General features: G+C 39.3%; 1 protein-coding gene across 2 annotated transcripts in view; it reads right to left on the bottom strand.

Annotated features, from left to right (window-relative positions):
• entrep2 (endosomal transmembrane epsin interactor 2) overlaps nt 1–17,707 on the bottom strand; it is a 113,247-nt gene that overhangs the window by 14,400 nt on the left and 81,140 nt on the right. Inside the window, exons 3-4 of one of the 2 annotated variants that reach the window (XM_085402695.1) lie at nt 7,549–7,659; nt 4,190–4,354 (exon numbers count right to left, since the gene is read on the bottom strand). In XM_085402695.1, coding sequence (XP_085258821.1) covers nt 4,190–4,354; nt 7,549–7,659 — 276 coding nt within the window. The remainder of the gene's footprint in view (nt 1–4,189; nt 4,355–7,548; nt 7,660–17,707) is intronic. The other variant, XM_085402696.1, reaches the window with a different exon arrangement.

The following is a 17,707-nucleotide window of genomic DNA, read 5'->3' as shown; positions in this document are numbered from 1 at the left end:
AAAGCTCTTCATGGGATCTGAAAGAAAATCCTGGACCTCCTTTAGGAAGAGCTACAGCAGTTTAAACTCCAGTGACTGAAAGCAGCCGATGTTCTGGCCCCATAAAGTGTTAAATATTTAGAAAAGAAGAGTTTTATTCATGACCCGAAGATGTAACCTTTGTCATTGCTCCCAGTTTCTTTTTTTTTCCCTGGATCAGTGCTTCTTAACTGGGACTCCTGAGATAAACATTGTTATTGCATCAGTGTAGCTAGTCTAAAGACATAGCCTGACTCCTTTTTATCCAGATTTCATGACCTGAATGCAGGACTTCAGACCCTATCTTTTAAAACTGATGGATGGATCAGAAAACGGTTGTTGTAGTTCACTAGGGCAATGATGCCTTCCCATTACTGGATGAGTTCCAGAGCAAAAACAATATGTCGAAAGCTGGCGAGCAGCTTGTCGTCAGGGCTCACTTCAGCAGAATACACGTGCAGTTTCATGAGTATTTTCAGTGAGAAGCAGGTAGTCAGGTTGGATTAGAAACCCTTTTGCAGCGACAACTCTAACACGAATGCCAATTGAATTAGAAAGTCAATGATTGATGTGGCAGCCGATAAAGCTCTGAAGTGGAATTTGCAGAGAAGCCATTAACTGAAATTTTAGATGATGGTGCAAGGTGAATACAAAAAAGTGGGTTTGCACTCATAAAAATGTGAATGAAAAAGGCAGAACAGCAAAAACTGGGAAACCCTGCAGTGCTATTCAGTCTTTGTGTGACAGAAAAACAATTTGCTTTGGATCCAACTATGACTGCACATTGTATTGGATTTTCTGAAAGTTTGCAGTGATATTTAAATCACAATATATGCCTCATATAAGTCAATAAGGAACTCCTAAACTTTGGTTTTTACCATTGTGTGAGTTACTGCAAAAGAAGAAAATCATTTTTTATGGATTCCTGGCTGAAACCTGTATGAAGATGACACACGCTCACAAGTTTAAAACTCATCCCCCTATCATTCAAGGGCATACTGATGGTACACAAACTCACATTTGGCATCAGTATGAAAGGGAATACAGTACCTATCCCTAACTCCAAACACCAGGAAGATGGTGCACTTTACAGATATTTTATTATGCTGTCCATACAGGCAAAGCAAAGCAAAGATGTCTGTTCTTTGTGCTCTAAAGAACCTTGCATAGAGGGTAACAAAAGATACCAGCAAGACAAGTCTTTCACTGTGAGTCTAAAACCATTATTTACCAAGAATACAAATAGAGAATATGTCTGGGAATATGGCCTTGCCTTGCTGTTGGCAGATGTTATCCTTCTGAGTTTTACATGTGGAAGGTGCCAAGGCAGACAGAGAAAATAAGCAGCAAATACAATAAATACAAAATCACTCTGTTGATTTTTTGATGACACTGCTGAATGCAACACTCACAAAAAAATTGCTGGCAACACTTAGCTAAAAGCATCATTGTTTTCTAAAAAAGATTAATCCACTGTGTACCCCTGCAGGGAGCGCAGAGGTGCAACTCAGTACCATCATGTAATAGATACACTCTTTGTGAGCTGGCTGACTGTCAGATGTTCTCTGTTGATCATCTACGTATCCTGCTGTGCAGCTTTGATAGTAAAGACTCTACCCTGAGACAAAGCTGAGATTACAGTAGCGCACAGCTGCACAGGGAAACAAACCTGTGTCTAACCACTGCATGCACTGCAGCACTGAGTGATTTTTCTCAGCGCAAGAATCAAGAAATATTTACGATGGCTTTGTGTGACTTCGAATTTGGTAGTGCATCTGCCACACAGATGTGAGAAGATGCATTTCTTTGATTTCCCTTGTGACTACAACATTCACGATGCCACCATAAATCCTGCCCGGCAAAGAAAATTAATAACGCCGCCAACACGTAAAGGGTGTAGCATGGCTGCTCAGCAGATATTTAACCTCTGAAAGATACCTTGCCCCAGGTCAATCAGGTTAGTGAATAAGGTTACACATCCGCCCCTTTACAGGAAATCGCAAATTACCTCAGTACTCCCCCTCACTGATGATTTATAGCCCCGGGCAGAGTAATGAAAAGAAAAATGGAGTGGAAATTAATGTGCCAGCACAGAGCGAATGACAGACATTGGCAGCAACGGTGGCTGGTTTAATTTTCTTGTTTTTTTTTAAGAAAAGCGCTACTGCTGAGTAACAACAACTAATAAGCGAATGAGAAACCAATTTTACTCAGTCCACCTGCTTTTATAATTCAGGACACTGTGTCGTTTAGTGATCGAGGCACTATATGAGTTCATTAGAGTCAGCAGTCGTCTAACAGCCATCTGAAATAGCCGGAGACTTGTGTGTGACAGCTTCCTCACAGACATAACTCAATACATCTGACTTCTTTGGCACTTAATAAAGGTTTATAGCACCAATTCTCCATCTCTTCCAAAGAGTTATGATTACAGTGACAAATGTAGTTGATCTTTCCTCTTTTCATAAGCATGCTTCATCCTGAGAAGTCTTTTATTTGGTTATCAATGTTTTATAATCAATCAAGGATATAAAATGAATGGATATGATTGTCGTTATGCAATAACGGCGCAGTAGGACAGATTATATATCATTCCCTCTTATGCTGCGAGTCAAGATAATCTACCGAGGTCATACTCTTGCAAACTAGAGCCAGCCCAGAGTAGATACTTGCTGCATACTAAGAGGTCTGCCTATTGGGGAAAGACAAATGCTTTTGCTGCTTTCTGCTCAATTAATCTGAGAAAGAAACCCAGCTTTGTTTTGTATTGTTCCCTGACGGCAAATGCTACAGTAAGAAAAGAAATCTGAAACCTGAGGTTAGTCTGGTGACTCTCAGAGGATGTAGCTCTAAAACCAACATGTTGACCAGCTACAATTCTAACTATGGAACCATATCTGTAGGTTTGTTCGATCACAAACAAAAACATCGGTCAAAGACACAAAAGAAGATTCATCCTAAAAATATTAAGCTCAGCAATTTAACCTAAGTTGTTGAGATGTTTCACTGAAAACTGCAACATTCCCAATCTTGGAACTATTAATATCTGTACAAAACTTTGGTAACAGTTTATATGCATGACCTGCATCTAAGGGTCTCACTCCGATGTAATTAAAAGAATATCAGGGTATGTTAATTCTAGTTATCTACAAATACTTAAAGGTAGGTTCACTAGAATGAAGTTAAAGGAAGAATAAAACAAAAATAAAGGAAACAACGAAACAATTATATTGTAAGTACATTTAAGTACTGTAATTTTTATGTATTGCATAACCTCGGGTATTTTAGCAGACACAAATTGTTCTGTAAATAATTTTAAGTATTTTGTAAGTAATTTCGAGCGGCGCATACCTTCTGGTTATTTTACATGAAAACTGACATATATTATAATGCAAGTAAGTTTAAGTTTTACATTTTCATTATCCTGATGTGCATGGCGATGTTCTATTATTCAAATGTCCCTTTCTTTTACCAATATTAATTATATAAGGACTATTCTCCCTTTCCAGCTCAGAGAAAAAAATAAATACCATAACAATTTGCAGGCCTATGTGACTTTATACTGATGGAGCCAAGTCTGGCTTTTGTCCTTACCATGTAATTACATTGTAATTTCAAATTTTCAAATTAAGTACATTGAAATTCCATTTAATTTAATTGGGAAAACACTCTTAGATGCAGACCATATTATAAAACGCTACCAAAATTTCATCCAACAGTTTTTCAGTCTGGATCAAAGTGTTGCTCTCCACTGAATGATACTGACGTCACATGAGCCATGACGTAGCATGACTAAAAATAGAGAGGAAAGATCATGAAAAACAACATTTGCAGGTGACAAACAAGCACCAGGAGGTGGTTTATGGATCCAAACTGAGTTCTCCCTGACACAGTTCAATCAGACCTCAATTTCCAGCTCTGGATTGCAAAAACACAAGAAGGCAAGTAAATGAATAAATGATGGGCATTTTTAAAAAAGGCAGCTGTTTGGATTTGTGTCTCAGTCTGGCCTCCCAAATGTCTCTAAAAATGTGACATCACTGAGTCGTTAAAGCTGGCCATGACGGTTTTTGCCAAACAACTACCAGACAAATGTAAAGTGTAGTTCAGTCATACAGAATGTTTTTATGTTAAAAAAAATATACCAGTCACAATATACAAACAGACACACCTTGAGACGTATACGTATCGTATTGCAGTCCCTCAGTGGATTTAGCTTCAGCGTCTCTCCCAGGCTGTTGCAGCTTGAACTTTGCTTCTGTAGCTCGCAGCATACACACACTCCATCGCTGTCAAACTTGAGCTGGGGGGGTGAAGGAGAGAACACACATCCGCACTCATGCATGCATGCCACATACACGGAAACACACAGGCACACACACACACGTCACACACACACATACACGCACAAATCAGGCCTGAGCTTGGTTTTCTGATGTCACTTTTTTCTGAAGATGAGTGACGAGCGACATATTTACCCCTGACATAAAACATATTCGCAGTTACAGGGCGTGTAATCAAAAACTTTGATGACAAAGTTCACAAAACGTATTTCGCTGTGATTGAGAAAGGCACCTGCACATGCATAAAGAGACAAAGGACTGTGAGATATGATGAGCTTCCCAGTAAAGGACAGCGGTAGAGCATACCTCTGCTATGTGTCCCAGATTGAGAGAAAGCAGGACATGAACCCAACAAGTATGGGTTAATTACATTGGGGAAAGGAGATGAAGAACATTAATATTTCAGTCACGACTGTGGGAGGGTCTCTGGGGAACCACATAAAGCGGTGAAGTTGGTGTAGTCGGCTGCTCCCACTTGCATAAGGACAAAAGCTGCTTATAATGTGGAAGTGCTCAGGTTAGTGGGTTGGGTGCCAGATGAATCACCAGGGGCTGCATCAGTCATGAAAAAGATAGAAACCCCTGGTACTATGAATTAAATTAAAAACAAATCAACTAGGAATCTCATTATGTAAATCTGCATGATGTTTTGATTGTGTTGTGAAATGGGAGCTCACTCAAATACCTAAAGATATTTCAAGCTTGAAAAGTCCTAATTCATAGTTCCATTCAGATATGTCCGAGGTAGAGATATGACGAGATCAAATTTTCACTCGGCTGCTATCAAGGCCAAAAGAAATCACGACAAAAAATGAAATCAGGTGAATGCAGTGTGATTGATGTTAACACGAAAAACGTAAAGGACACCAAAGCATCCTAACATAAATAAAATAGCATGAACAAATGTCTCCGATATATTCAGATGCACTACAGATATATATACACTACAGCGAGGCTAAAATACAGCACCAATGTGCAGTGACTTAATCAGGCCACAAACTGTAGAAACACCTGTGAGTCAAGTGCTTGGCACCACAGGCTAACAGAGCAGTTAGCTCAGAGCGCTTAAGGTGCAGAGAGGAGCAAAGAAACTGCAGGATAAGAGAAGACAACAAATCTGGAATTATACTAAAAAACAAGTCCTTTATGGTCACATTAGGGAAAACAGTGGTGGAAAACAGCAGCACGAGCAGAACTATTGCGATAGTGTTCAATGAACTCGCAATCTTGTTGCCGTAGAAATGAATGCTGGGACAGGTACTTTGCATTAAGACAGCGATAAAATGGTGAAGTCAGTCTTTTATTCGTTTGCGACTGAATAGGGTCAAGTTGGCAGTTACATGCTATCTCTTTGTGTTGATATGACAATTAAATCAGTGAAAATTGCAAATCTGTTATATACACAGAAATTCACATTAACTGCTTAATTTCATCGTCCTGCCAGAAACCTGGAGGTTTGAAACTTAGATTAGATTCACAAATCCTTCTACAAATAGTGACGTAGATGCTGGCAGTTTAACTGCAAAATGATATAGAAGCTCACCTCAGCCTTAATTTTATTTTATAGGAATATAACCAGAATCTCCTGAGTCTCCTGTTGCAGACAAGTTGCATTGATCACTGCAGACTGACTCCAACTGATTGCAGTGTGTTAGCAATCTGTCTGTGTTTATAAATTAGATTGCGATAATTTTTAAACATTTACCAGTCTGTCTGAGAGTGACTGCTATTCGAGTCTGATGCAGTGATTGTTGGGAGACAGGTTGCCTCCCAAAAGGACACCAGTGATCAAAAGTGGCTGCCCAGAGTTTGAGGGTGTTGCATGCTCAGTAGCTTCTTGCAATTGATTGCCAAAAGTGAAAAGAGTTTACTGCAATCCCTGGGCAACCACTGATTTTTAGCAGTCACAAAGAGGTGAAACTGCAGTCTAGTAGTTCATGACAAGTAAGAGTTGCAACAAACTGGAAAGTGTGACCACAACTGTTCTGGTGGTGGATTATTCTCTAAATATAACTTTAAAAATTCACATGATATCTATTTTTCACTTTTAATTACATTTCAGAAACTTTCCTCAAGACATTCACTGAGTTGAGTTAGAAGTTCTCCCAGCTTTCACGCCTCTGCCCAGCTGACCAATCAAAGCATGAAGTGGATGTAGACGTCAGGACAACAGTTTGAGAAAGTTACACATATTGCTGGTGACGGCCGCTCCGACAATTCTGACATTAAAACATTTGGGGAGCGGAAATTTCCAACAAGAAGTGACAAGCGCTTCTGGTGGTGTATTTTGGGCCCTTTAATGTATCTGTATGCTTGAACGCACCGTTACAGTCGGGGTTTCTCACCGTCTGCTGTGTTTGTTTTGACCACACTTTTTAAAAATGTCTCCCAACTTTATCGGAGTGAAACAGAAAGAAAGAAAAAACATTGGCTTTCTCTTTCAGAGTTGTTTATCTATTTTATTTCAGCTCTCTGTGATTCTGGCAGAGATGGATGTGTTTATTGGGAGCCATTAGTCATCAACAGACAAATAGTTCAGCTGACTTTCGGTGCTGACTCAGTCCTGCAGCCTGTTTGGAACAGAAGCGCTGCCCGTCAGCCCATCGTGTGCTCGCATTCGTAGATGTAGGCTCCCATGCAGACAACACATTTCTATTAGTCACTCACTCTTCATGATCCCTTTCGACCATATATATTGTTTCCACTTTTATTCACAGCCTTAGTGCATACCCCTACAAATGTTAGTGATAACATATCAATATTAAGATCCATTACTTGTCATTGACTGCTAGTGGGTCAACTCAGGTGTTCATTCTGGTGACAAGGGGTTATGGTTATGAGTTCTAGACATGAAAAATGTTGATTGGCTGCTCTGTTTGGTGAATATGAACTATGGACAGACTGGCTAGATATACTATTCAGCAAAGTTTTGATTTGATTTGATGTCTGTGTGCTCTGATTTTACAAATTTATTTATGAAAACAAGAGCTTTTTTCTGTATTTTGTATGAGTCAAGTTCAGTACTAGGTTCAATTCACTGTCTAATCAGTACAGATCAGAAACACTGCATCATTTCTTCCAATTATTAAGTTTAAGCCTCCAAAAAGCCACATTAAAAGATTAATGTCTTTTTTGGAGTGTACTGCAAAGCTGGAGCATGCATGGGCTAAGGTCCAGTTGGTCTCACCAGCTGACAGTCTTCCAGAGAGTTGACAAGTTGAGCGTTCTGGCAAGAGAGGATGGAGCCCGCCAGGTTTAGCATCACACAAACTGCAGACAGCAGCATGAAGAATGTGATCTGTGAGAAAAAGAGAGAACGAAGAGAGAAAATATTTGAATCATAATGGTATTAATGGCAAATTGTAGCTTGTTGCTACTAAAATTGATTCAGCGCTTTCTGATACTGTTGCTGAAAGTAGCAGAGGCGCAGTGTACTTCTCTAATCAATCGTTACTCACAGTGACTCTAACAGATCACCAAAGAGGAAATTAGCTCTGATGTCAGGAGAAATCAATAACCTGTTCCCCCTCAGGCCTCCACAGTCTGAAGGCACACAATGACACAAGAAACAACTTACTGAGGGATTGAAATTCAAAACTTATTTCTGTTTCTCAACATCATCACAGCTGTGAAGTAGCTCATCTCTCTCAGACACACATGTACAACCTCAACAGATGTAATATTGTCTTACACTCTAAACCAGTGGTGGTGTCTCTCCCTCGACCCCGTTTTCCTGGGGGTAAAGGTTTCTTTTTTATTTTCTTGGATATCAATCCTGTTAGTGGAAACATGGCTTCTATTCCTGCCACTTGACATTGCAGGTCAAGCGTAAAAGAAAAGAGTTTTAAAAATGACTCCTGTCCAGGAAACTGAAAACCAGTCTCCTGCATTGTGTACCAAAACTGACACCACAGCTGCATCTGATTGAAAACTGTAATATGGAGCTATTCCCAAAGTTTGCTTTTGCAGAGTGTTGGGACACTGGAACAGCATTAGCCGAGGACACTGAGGTCACTAGAAGGAGGAGTTCGATGCGTAAAAAGGTTATTGGGAACACACCTAAACATATGGAGAGGAGGAGAGCCAGACAAGGAGGTGGAGAAGGGAAGGAGCTGGAGGTGGCATGTAATAAACAGATGGAGCGATAAGTTTAAGTGCTTTTTTCCATGACAGAAAATTGAAAGATTGAGGGGCTGATGGGAAAGCTTGAGGAGCAACTCCTTAGATAGCAGAAAGCAAATAAATAAATAAATAAATAAATAGAAGGAAAAGAGTGAGGATGAATGCAAACAAAAGAAAAAAGAAACGAAGGAGACAACCGGTAATAAATGGGGACAGAAACATGCAGGGGAGGAGACAGACAGAGCATGACTCTGGAGTCCCATGGTGCATCGGTGGTAATGATGTGTATATCTTCTTAATTAGTATTTCATTTGAATGTGATATTAGCTGTCTGGTTCGGTGGCGTAATAGCTGCGCAAGAACAATACCAGACTGAGCAATCTGGTCTTCAAGAAATGTATTATTAAAAAAATTTCCATACCTCTAAAACAAGGAGCCTGTCTCATATATTTAATACCGACGTGGCACTACGCATGTTTTTGAAGTTCTGCACTGCAAGGACACAACTGCGCTCAGTAACTTGCTGCCCGACCATTGGTGACATCTTGAGAGACATTAGTCAAAAATAGACTTCCCATCTGTTAAAATAAAAAAAAAATGTTTCAAAGTGGATGACAAAACATGTCCAACATGAAGGACATAATGTTGTTTCAACCAAACAGCACAGGATGGCCACGTGCCGTGAGCAAAATCCTTGCTGTTGTTGTTTAAATGCAGTTATAATCAATATTTGGATTCCTCCATCAGCAGATAAACATGACAGTGTCTCTGGTGAATGGATTTGGATACTGAATGAATCACAATCTGCACTACAAGCTGGACATGCAGCTGAACACTTTGTCTAACAACAATCACCACAAGGACAGACACAAAGACAACGACTCAAAACTCCTTATTGTAAATTATTTTTAATTTACTAAATCACTGTAACCTAGTCATTTCCCAGCTTTTCTGATAAATGTAAATTATATGTTCTTCTTCTCCTCAATCTTTCCATTTATATTAACAGCAAGCTATTGCACAAACTGAGAGCATAATCACTTGTGCGTCTTTCACTTACACCCACACTGACCTGTTACCAGTTAATCTAATTAGCTGCAAAACGTTTCCTTTTAGCACCACTAACTTTCTTACTTACCAGCCTTCTGTTGGCTCATTCCACTTTTTTTCTTTTTTTGCAATCAAATTCAAAAGAAAATAAGCTAAACAAGCTTTTTCTTAACATGGCAAATTTTCTCACTTTGATATGTTTTCCACAATCTAGTTTTAATCAAATATGTGTTCACGAGAACTGCAAATTACTACATTCTGTTTATATTCACAACTTACACAGTGTCACAATTTTTGGGGGTTTGTACCTCTTCACAAACAACTGCCAGTAATCTCCGCCAACAACTCACAACTGGTTCATTAATAGGCATTTTTCCCTCATGACCAGTTGATTAAGTCATCTGAGCGCAGTGATAATCTGTTTGATGAAAATATAATGCCAAACAAATAGCTGTGGCGTTATACTGTAAGGTTCATATTCTCTGTAGCTCTCTAGTGTTATAATTATTACAGTAAGAAACTGTTTTGTTTTTTATTTCACAATAAGTACAATTTTTTGATACTGTCAAATCTAGCTGCCAGCACTTTTCCATAATTTAACAGAATAAATTTCTTACAGAGAGTGTTTTTCTTCCTTTTAAGATGCATGGAAAATGATACGCAGCGTGTGGCTATACATAAATCTGAACTGTACCGCTTGAGCTAATTTATAAAACAATAGCTAAATCATGAAAGCACGTATACACACACACTGTATAGTGCTGTCAAACACACTGTCATATAGGGAATTTGATCAATTGTCTCCTTGACAAAACATTAGCTCATTATCATCGATTAGATGCATCTGTAAATAGCAGCTATGACTGATTTTCTGACTGCTGGACAAAGTGTGGAAGTGTCTGTGTACACAGGGCTGACATTTGTCAGCCAAACCAACAGGATCTGCCTGTTATGGTTTAAAAAACATAAACACACGGATCTACTGTTTCTGCTCATTCTTTCTGACAAGTGTTTTGAAACTATCTAACTGAGGTTTGTAAAAAGCAACATCACTAATGCAAGGCTGTGCTGCACAATTTTCTCTTGGCATCCTGGATTTATTATTCTCTATTCAGGTTGCACCCAGCCATGGTGAGGGCTCTTTTGGTGTGGAAATTAATACGGTATTGTAGATGAATATGGTAATAAGCAGAGAAACAGACGTTTTGTCACAATATCCCCAATTGGTTCATCCTGTATTGACAGTAATAGTTAACATTTGCAGACGGCTGTTTTGTGGAAGTGAACAGGAAGCAGAAGGCATTTTCATTAGTTCAACTGGGGCTGCAGGAGCATTTAACTTGAATGATGCCACGACAGAAAATACCATGATGAGGTTATTGTAACGTGCAAACTGATGACAGTAAAAGCTCCTTGGCTGACACACACGGCCATAAGTTGCACATTATTGAAAGCACTCCGTGTTTGCCTTGTTGCCTGCTGAGCCAGTCAGATACAGTACTGTGCCTCAAACAATTACCAACTGCAATTCAAACAGAGGAGAAAACTGTTTTTCTTTATCAAAGCTCCAGTGACTGCTGGAGTGCGGCGCCGTAATATCATGTTTCTTTAAAAGGATATTTAATTTCTAGTCGGGCGCATTTGCATAACTGTTTCGTGAATCTGTGTCAGATCTTACAATTACCCTTTATCTCAATATATGGCTACAATAAAAAGCACACAGCCATGAAACAGAAGAGCAGGTGCAGCCAACTTCATCGGTTCAGATTTACTATGCCGCTCGTGCAGACACCCAAATGTGTGTGTGTGCATGTGTGTGTGTGTTTCTATTTTAGAAAAGACCACAAATAAATCCCTTTGATTTGTCCTCCCCAGGCCTGTGTGATTGAGGCTCTCACCTGTGCACCGCAATGTTTTCTCATTGCTGAACTGATTGTCATGCCTGGCCTCATACAATACTTTCTCATTACCATGTATGATCACACAGCACCATTAGCAGCTAGTCATTAATTACTGCTGTGCTGGCCTCTGCATGCCAAAGAGGAAAACACACACACAAAAAAGCCACACACACGGCACTCGGTCGTGGCAGATTTACGCTGCATGTCATCATCACATCGTTTAACACTCTCTACGGAGGAGAATACACCATAATACAATCACCATTCATCTCCATCAGACACACATAGATTAGCATATAAGGCCCAAGGTGTGCCGCTGTAATTCTCCATAACTGTCACTGAGGCTCAAATCATTTGGTTGCAGCTTAGCCTCTTAGTGTTCTGCATCCAGTTTGTTCTTCACATGCAAAGAAAAGTGATGATGCTTTTTGTATGGATGCATGCATCCATACAAAAACTGTAAAACTGCTACAGTTATATTGTCCGGGCAACATTTTCCCAAGCGTTTTCTATGGATTTCTTAAAGGACTGGAAGCTGCCTGATTGCCTGATTTATTTCTATGAAAGCTGCTCACTTTTCATACTCTGAAAAACACAGACTATAAAAAGAGCTCTTAACAATAGTGATAGAAAAGTCAGTTGACTTGCATGGCGATCAGAAGTCTTGCTGCTTCAGGTTTTCTGATTCGTATGATTAAAAAAGATGTGATGAATATCCATCCATCTTCATCCATTTTCATCCTTCCATCCAGGTCGCGGGAGTGCTGGAGTCCGTCCCAGCTGCCACAGAGCAGGAGTTTGAGTACACCCTGGACAGTGCTGACTGGAACATCTGTTACTGTTACATCCATGATATTCCAGAGCGTGGATGGTGAAATAACCTTCACAGCCCAAAACCACTCTGGGTGGCATGTTTTTTGTCATATTTTATTTTCATCTCAAGAAATAGCCCAACCAGCAAGTCAAGTAGTATCATCCTATCAAAGCTGCAAGCGTTTCAAGGATGCTCACAATGACAGTAAGGCAGTGAGTCATTCCCAAATCATCAAAAATGCATGTTTGATACTCCTCTGCATTAGAAGTTAAAATTTAATCTTATCAAGGGGCATATTTGAAAATCAACCCAAGTAGTCTGCAAAACACAAACGTCCACAATGAACTCCTGCTTGGCATATTCACAGTCTTTGTGCTACGCTAACCAGCTGTTGGCTGTAGCTGCATATTTAACAGAGAGTCACGTTGATCTTCTGGCCATCACAAATCTCCAAAATGCCAAAGTAGTCCTTTAAGAATGTGGACTTTTAAAGGAATTCAGAAGTTGTCAATTCAGCGGTTTATATAAACACTCAACTATACATTCATCTTTAAAAGTTCTGTCTAAAGAAGCAGGGCAAAAAGAGATGTATGTGCTGCAATCTCCAATTCTCTGTGTTAAAGCCCTTTTCCATGTATGTGCTTCCATGACCACCATCACAAATAAGCCTTGTGCTGAAGAGCTGAACTCACATTGCTTTATTATAAGCTTACTAAAGGTATTTAATTGAAAAAAGATCAAAGGAAACTGGGGGCTCTTACTGCATATCACCAAATGACAATGTCAGCAGTATTTTCAGCAGGAATAATGGAATATTTTATAGCCTGAAGCTGCCACATTTGCACAGCTGTCATACAGAAAGTACAGTATGTTCTAACAAGACATTGTACAGTTGTGTGCAAATCTTTCTGGCAAATGAAATAAAAAATAAAATAAATAAAACCAAAAACAGAAATGAATATGAGCTTCTCCTAAATTTTTAATGGAGTGCAACTTGTTTTTCATGAAGCATAGGTCACTACTGTAACCCCACCCATCACACGCTGTTAGCGGTGTGAGACGCACAGCATTAAGCTCCATCTGCACATTTTCAGCGTTGTTCAGGTTAGGTCATATTAGTGTTTCTTAAAGCACAGTTTGAGTTCTGCTTTCATAACAACCAGTCTCTTTTCAGTGTTTGCTTCTTGTCTGGGTGCACGACATTTGCATCAAGAATTTGCTGATGTTGTGCAAAGTCTGTCAGTTTGGCGAGTCGAGTTTTCTACCTCTGCCTGCTACACAAGCCCAATGCTTGGTTAATATTTAAGGAAGACTGAGAAAGAAAATCCTCTACCAAGGCCAATGCCCAATATGGAAATTTTCAGGAAGGGGAATCAGATGTGTACCGAAATTTAATGGCTTCTCCTTTTGCCCATGCTCCACCTCTCCACTAAGAATTACAAAATTAAAAAAAAAAAAAAAATCTTGCTGGCACATTGTTGGTTAACTTAATTTGAACTTCATTTGTCCATAGCACTTATTTTTAAACTCCTAGCTCATCCAGATGTTACTTAAGAATTCTTTTTTTTTCACATGCCACAACCTCATTTGAAAAGTAGGGTGTGGTAGTAACTGCATTAACAACGCAAGACAGACTAACTTAACATTCATGTTTGCTGACTGTGCTGTACTTTTTTTTTTAACTTACAAAATGATAAGCATAATTGAAAACAGTATTTGCACAGCTACTCTGGTTTGTGGAGCGAGGCAGATGCAAAGGCAGAAATTCAAACAGCCATCGGCTCATCAAAGATGCACTGAAAGTGCAAACCACAGCATGTTATGGATTTCAGAGTACACCTTGTACTCACAAATCTCACAGCTTCGAGTGGATATACAGCATTTTTTAGTGTGTATGAGAACCATCAGAAGTCTGCCAGTTAGCTTTGCAATGATAATGCTGTAATACCCACCATATATCAGTACCAAGAGATGTTTTTTAACCAAGATCTAGGGATAGAAGTTACTGGATTTTAAAGATCTTAGTTTTTAGTTGGGGCTATGTCGAACCCCTAATCCAAACTAATTCACACTCGACACTGAGTGCTTAGAGCTGTCAAAACCTTAATATTGAAGCTCAGAGCTCAGCTGATGTTTTAACCAGTATTTTATTCAATCATAATTCCATCAATCCATTTCCTTAAAGTGGAGAGTCATTAATTTTACTTTATTTGGATAAAAATCATTGATAAAATTGCTCTAATTCTCACTTATTTTAATACCTTAGTGAAGACTTTCAAAAAAAAATTCTGCAGTGTTTTTCAACAAAGCATGTGTTAATCAAGTGAATTGGGGTCTTATTAAGAAGGAAAGACAAGTTAAAGCAGGGAATGATTTATGATGTGTCTTATCAGGCAAGCGACAAATTACTAACATATAAGCATGAAATACCCTCAGTTACTTAATCATCTGTAGCTCTCACATATCACATCAGTTAAAAAACCAAACTAACATGTTGATGGCCACAAACCAGTGAGTGATGTTGGGTCGAATTTTGTTAAGAATCAGGTTTCTACATGGTGGCAATTTAGATTACTTGTTGCTGAGTCATTACTTTTAGTGCTGTGCAAAAGTCTTGAGCCATGCTTCTTTTCTTTATAGCTTGCTTCCAAGGAACCAGATTTCCTTATATTTTTTAGAAGTGGTCTTGAGCAGTAGCTCTCTTCTGCAGGCCTTTCAATGTTTTTCTTTGGCTGCTTTCACTAAGTTTCAGTCCTGTCCTCACGCCTAACCATCTTCAAAGGAATTTTGTTGTTGCTGTTTGTTGAGTCATTTAACAGCCATAAATCATTCAAGACAAAAAAAAAACAAAACCCACCTAACTCAATGGATAAACCAATGATGTGTCTACACAAGGCAACAAAACATTTCTTCCCATTTCTTTAGGTGAATCTATGAAATAGGTGCATAAAATCGTATTTTTGTACCAACACGTTAATTCCCAAAGAGTTATTAGCTGAACGGATGAAAGCAGCTGGCATCTTTTACAAAGTTCCTCCTGTACTCCTGTATGGTGTGTGTCCAGTAAGAAACTGGACAAGTGGAGGACAAAAGAAGGAGTGGCAGGCCTTAAAAACTACAGCAGATTAACAGAATCTGAAAGTCATGAGTTTAAGAAACAGGAAGAAAAATCCAGCAAAGACCTGACACACGACCTCAGAGATCCATTATAGACTGATTAATCCAAATCTGGAAATTTCTTGGTTCAAATCATCAACAATAAGCACGGAGTAGGGAAAGGAGTGAGGTACTGCAGTACGTGTCTGCAACACTATCTCCACTAAAGCAAAGTGGAGTCTCTGTCATGATTTGGGGCTGTGTTTCAGTCAGTGGTCGGGTATCTTGTCAGAATTTATGTCATTATGAATGCAGAACAGTATTATCAGAGTTTGATCCACCATACATACCATCTGGAAAGCATCTGGAAACAAAACAGAAGAAGACACAACCAGCATCCAAAGAAGAGCTTTGAAATTCCTGCAAGAAGAGGAAAACTATTCCTGAAGACAACTTAAAGAAATTACAAGAAAGCAGGCCTAAGAGAGTTCAGGCTGTGTTGAAGAATAAAGATGACTTGAAATCTTCACCTTCAAGCTAGAACTGTTTTCGCCTTATATACTGTATTTTATTTCTATTTTCCCTTTTTAATGACCATTTTCCTGACAGAATATAAAGAAAAAGTGTTCAGTACTGTTGCTGTTGGATAAGCACTCCGAGATATTTTACTCTTAGGATAAGCCACCTCTACCACTGGCAGGATATTAATGTTGAGAATCTAACTTTCAGCTCTAATTAAAGTTTTCCTTTTGTGACCAATAGGTGTCAGGCAGGTGCAAACTGGAGTGGCTCAAATGGACGAGCCATCATGACATCAAACGAAGATTCACAGCAACAGATAAAGTTAAATAATGTGGTATGACAATGAGATGCGGGCTCATGTTGTAGTGCTTCCAGTGACTACACTGTAGGGTATAACAACATTTAAATAACCCTCTTTTAAAAGATATTATAATCAACAGCTGTGCTTTAACTGTTTGGAGGGTGAAATAATAATAAGATTTGACAGTTTTGATCAGAAGGGGACAGAACAAAAGGAGAATTTGAATCAGTGTTAACGTCCTCTGACTGCAGCACAAATTAGTATTTAGTCTGCAGCAGCACTGCGACACAACACTATTTATTTTCAATTATCCCTGAGCCACAAGAGATGGAGGCAATGTTGTTTTGTTTTTGCTTCTGCTCAGCAGATCACAACCCCTCTGATTCAGTTTCCCTCTGACACTGTATATCAATCCTCATGCCCCTGCAGAGATCAGAAACATCTGCGCGCAAAAAGCGCGCAGATGTAAAAGCGCGCATGAGCGCGCATGAGAGATCATGACTGAGTTTATAATGGGAAAAAGCAACAGTGTGCTGTGTTTTGGCATTACAGATGAGCTAAATTGCTTTGCCTCTTTAAGTAATGTTACATTACGGACATAAATTGCACAAAGCTTTAGGGTTAAAACATAAGAAAGAAAACAGTGAGTTGGCGTCTGTCATATTGACTTAGAAAAACACAGGAGGAATCAAATAGAGGGCAGCAACAGCTGGATCTCATTGTCTCTCGCTGCTAACAGGTACATTTCTGCTTTCCCCTGTAGTGAGGTGAAGGTGTATATTTATGTCTGTGTGTGTCTGTGTGTCTGTGTTTTCACATCATCAGGATTAGGTGTGATGGAAGTTGAGTGACCCCGAGTTCAGTGCTGGTCCAAATAAACAGTGGAGGTGTTGATACTAACTCTCAGCAGCTGAACCCAGGAGACACCACACTAAGCCAGAGGTAATGACTTTATACACTCCTCATCCTGATGGGAAATGGCTTCATTGCAGGAGAGCACATCAATTTAAAGCCTAAGCCATGTAAAGATATGTGTTTATGGATAACGGGAGACATATTAATTTGCAGAAGTCATAACACCAGTACACCCAACTATAAACAGAGTTAAATGCAGCATACAAATCTGCATATTCTCAGTACTGTTTCTTTTTTACCCTCCACAGGGATTAAATTCACATCTTTATGTATTTTGCAATGAATATGAAAATGGGGTTATGGAGGGATTGATGAAGTGTTGACTGCTCTTTGTCGTACCTAAGCTGTTCCTGCAGAGGTCACAGCACTAAAAATAGCTGTAATATTTTCTTATTTTCCTACCAGCTGTATTTAATTGTTCTTACACCAGATGTTTAGTTGTTGACTGTAATATTAAAAAAAGCACCTTGCTTCTTGTCTGTGAAGGTTCTCAGTCATCCAGGTCATCGTAGTCAAAGGAGCTTGCAAAGAAAAGCGTCTGGACTTCTTTAAGTTGCTTGAAGACGTTTCACCTCTCATCCGAGAAGCTTCTTCAGTTCTAAGGTCAAATGGTGGAGAGTCCCAG

Source organism: Rhamphochromis longiceps, linkage group LG1 (genome assembly GCF_057381845.1).
Source record: "Rhamphochromis longiceps isolate RC_006_pf linkage group LG1, R_longiceps_female_GT1.1, whole genome shotgun sequence".
Lineage (NCBI taxonomy): Eukaryota > Metazoa > Chordata > Actinopteri > Cichliformes > Cichlidae > Rhamphochromis > Rhamphochromis longiceps.
Note: the sequence above shows the minus strand (reverse complement) of the source record. Positions and strands in the feature narration are given on the sequence as shown.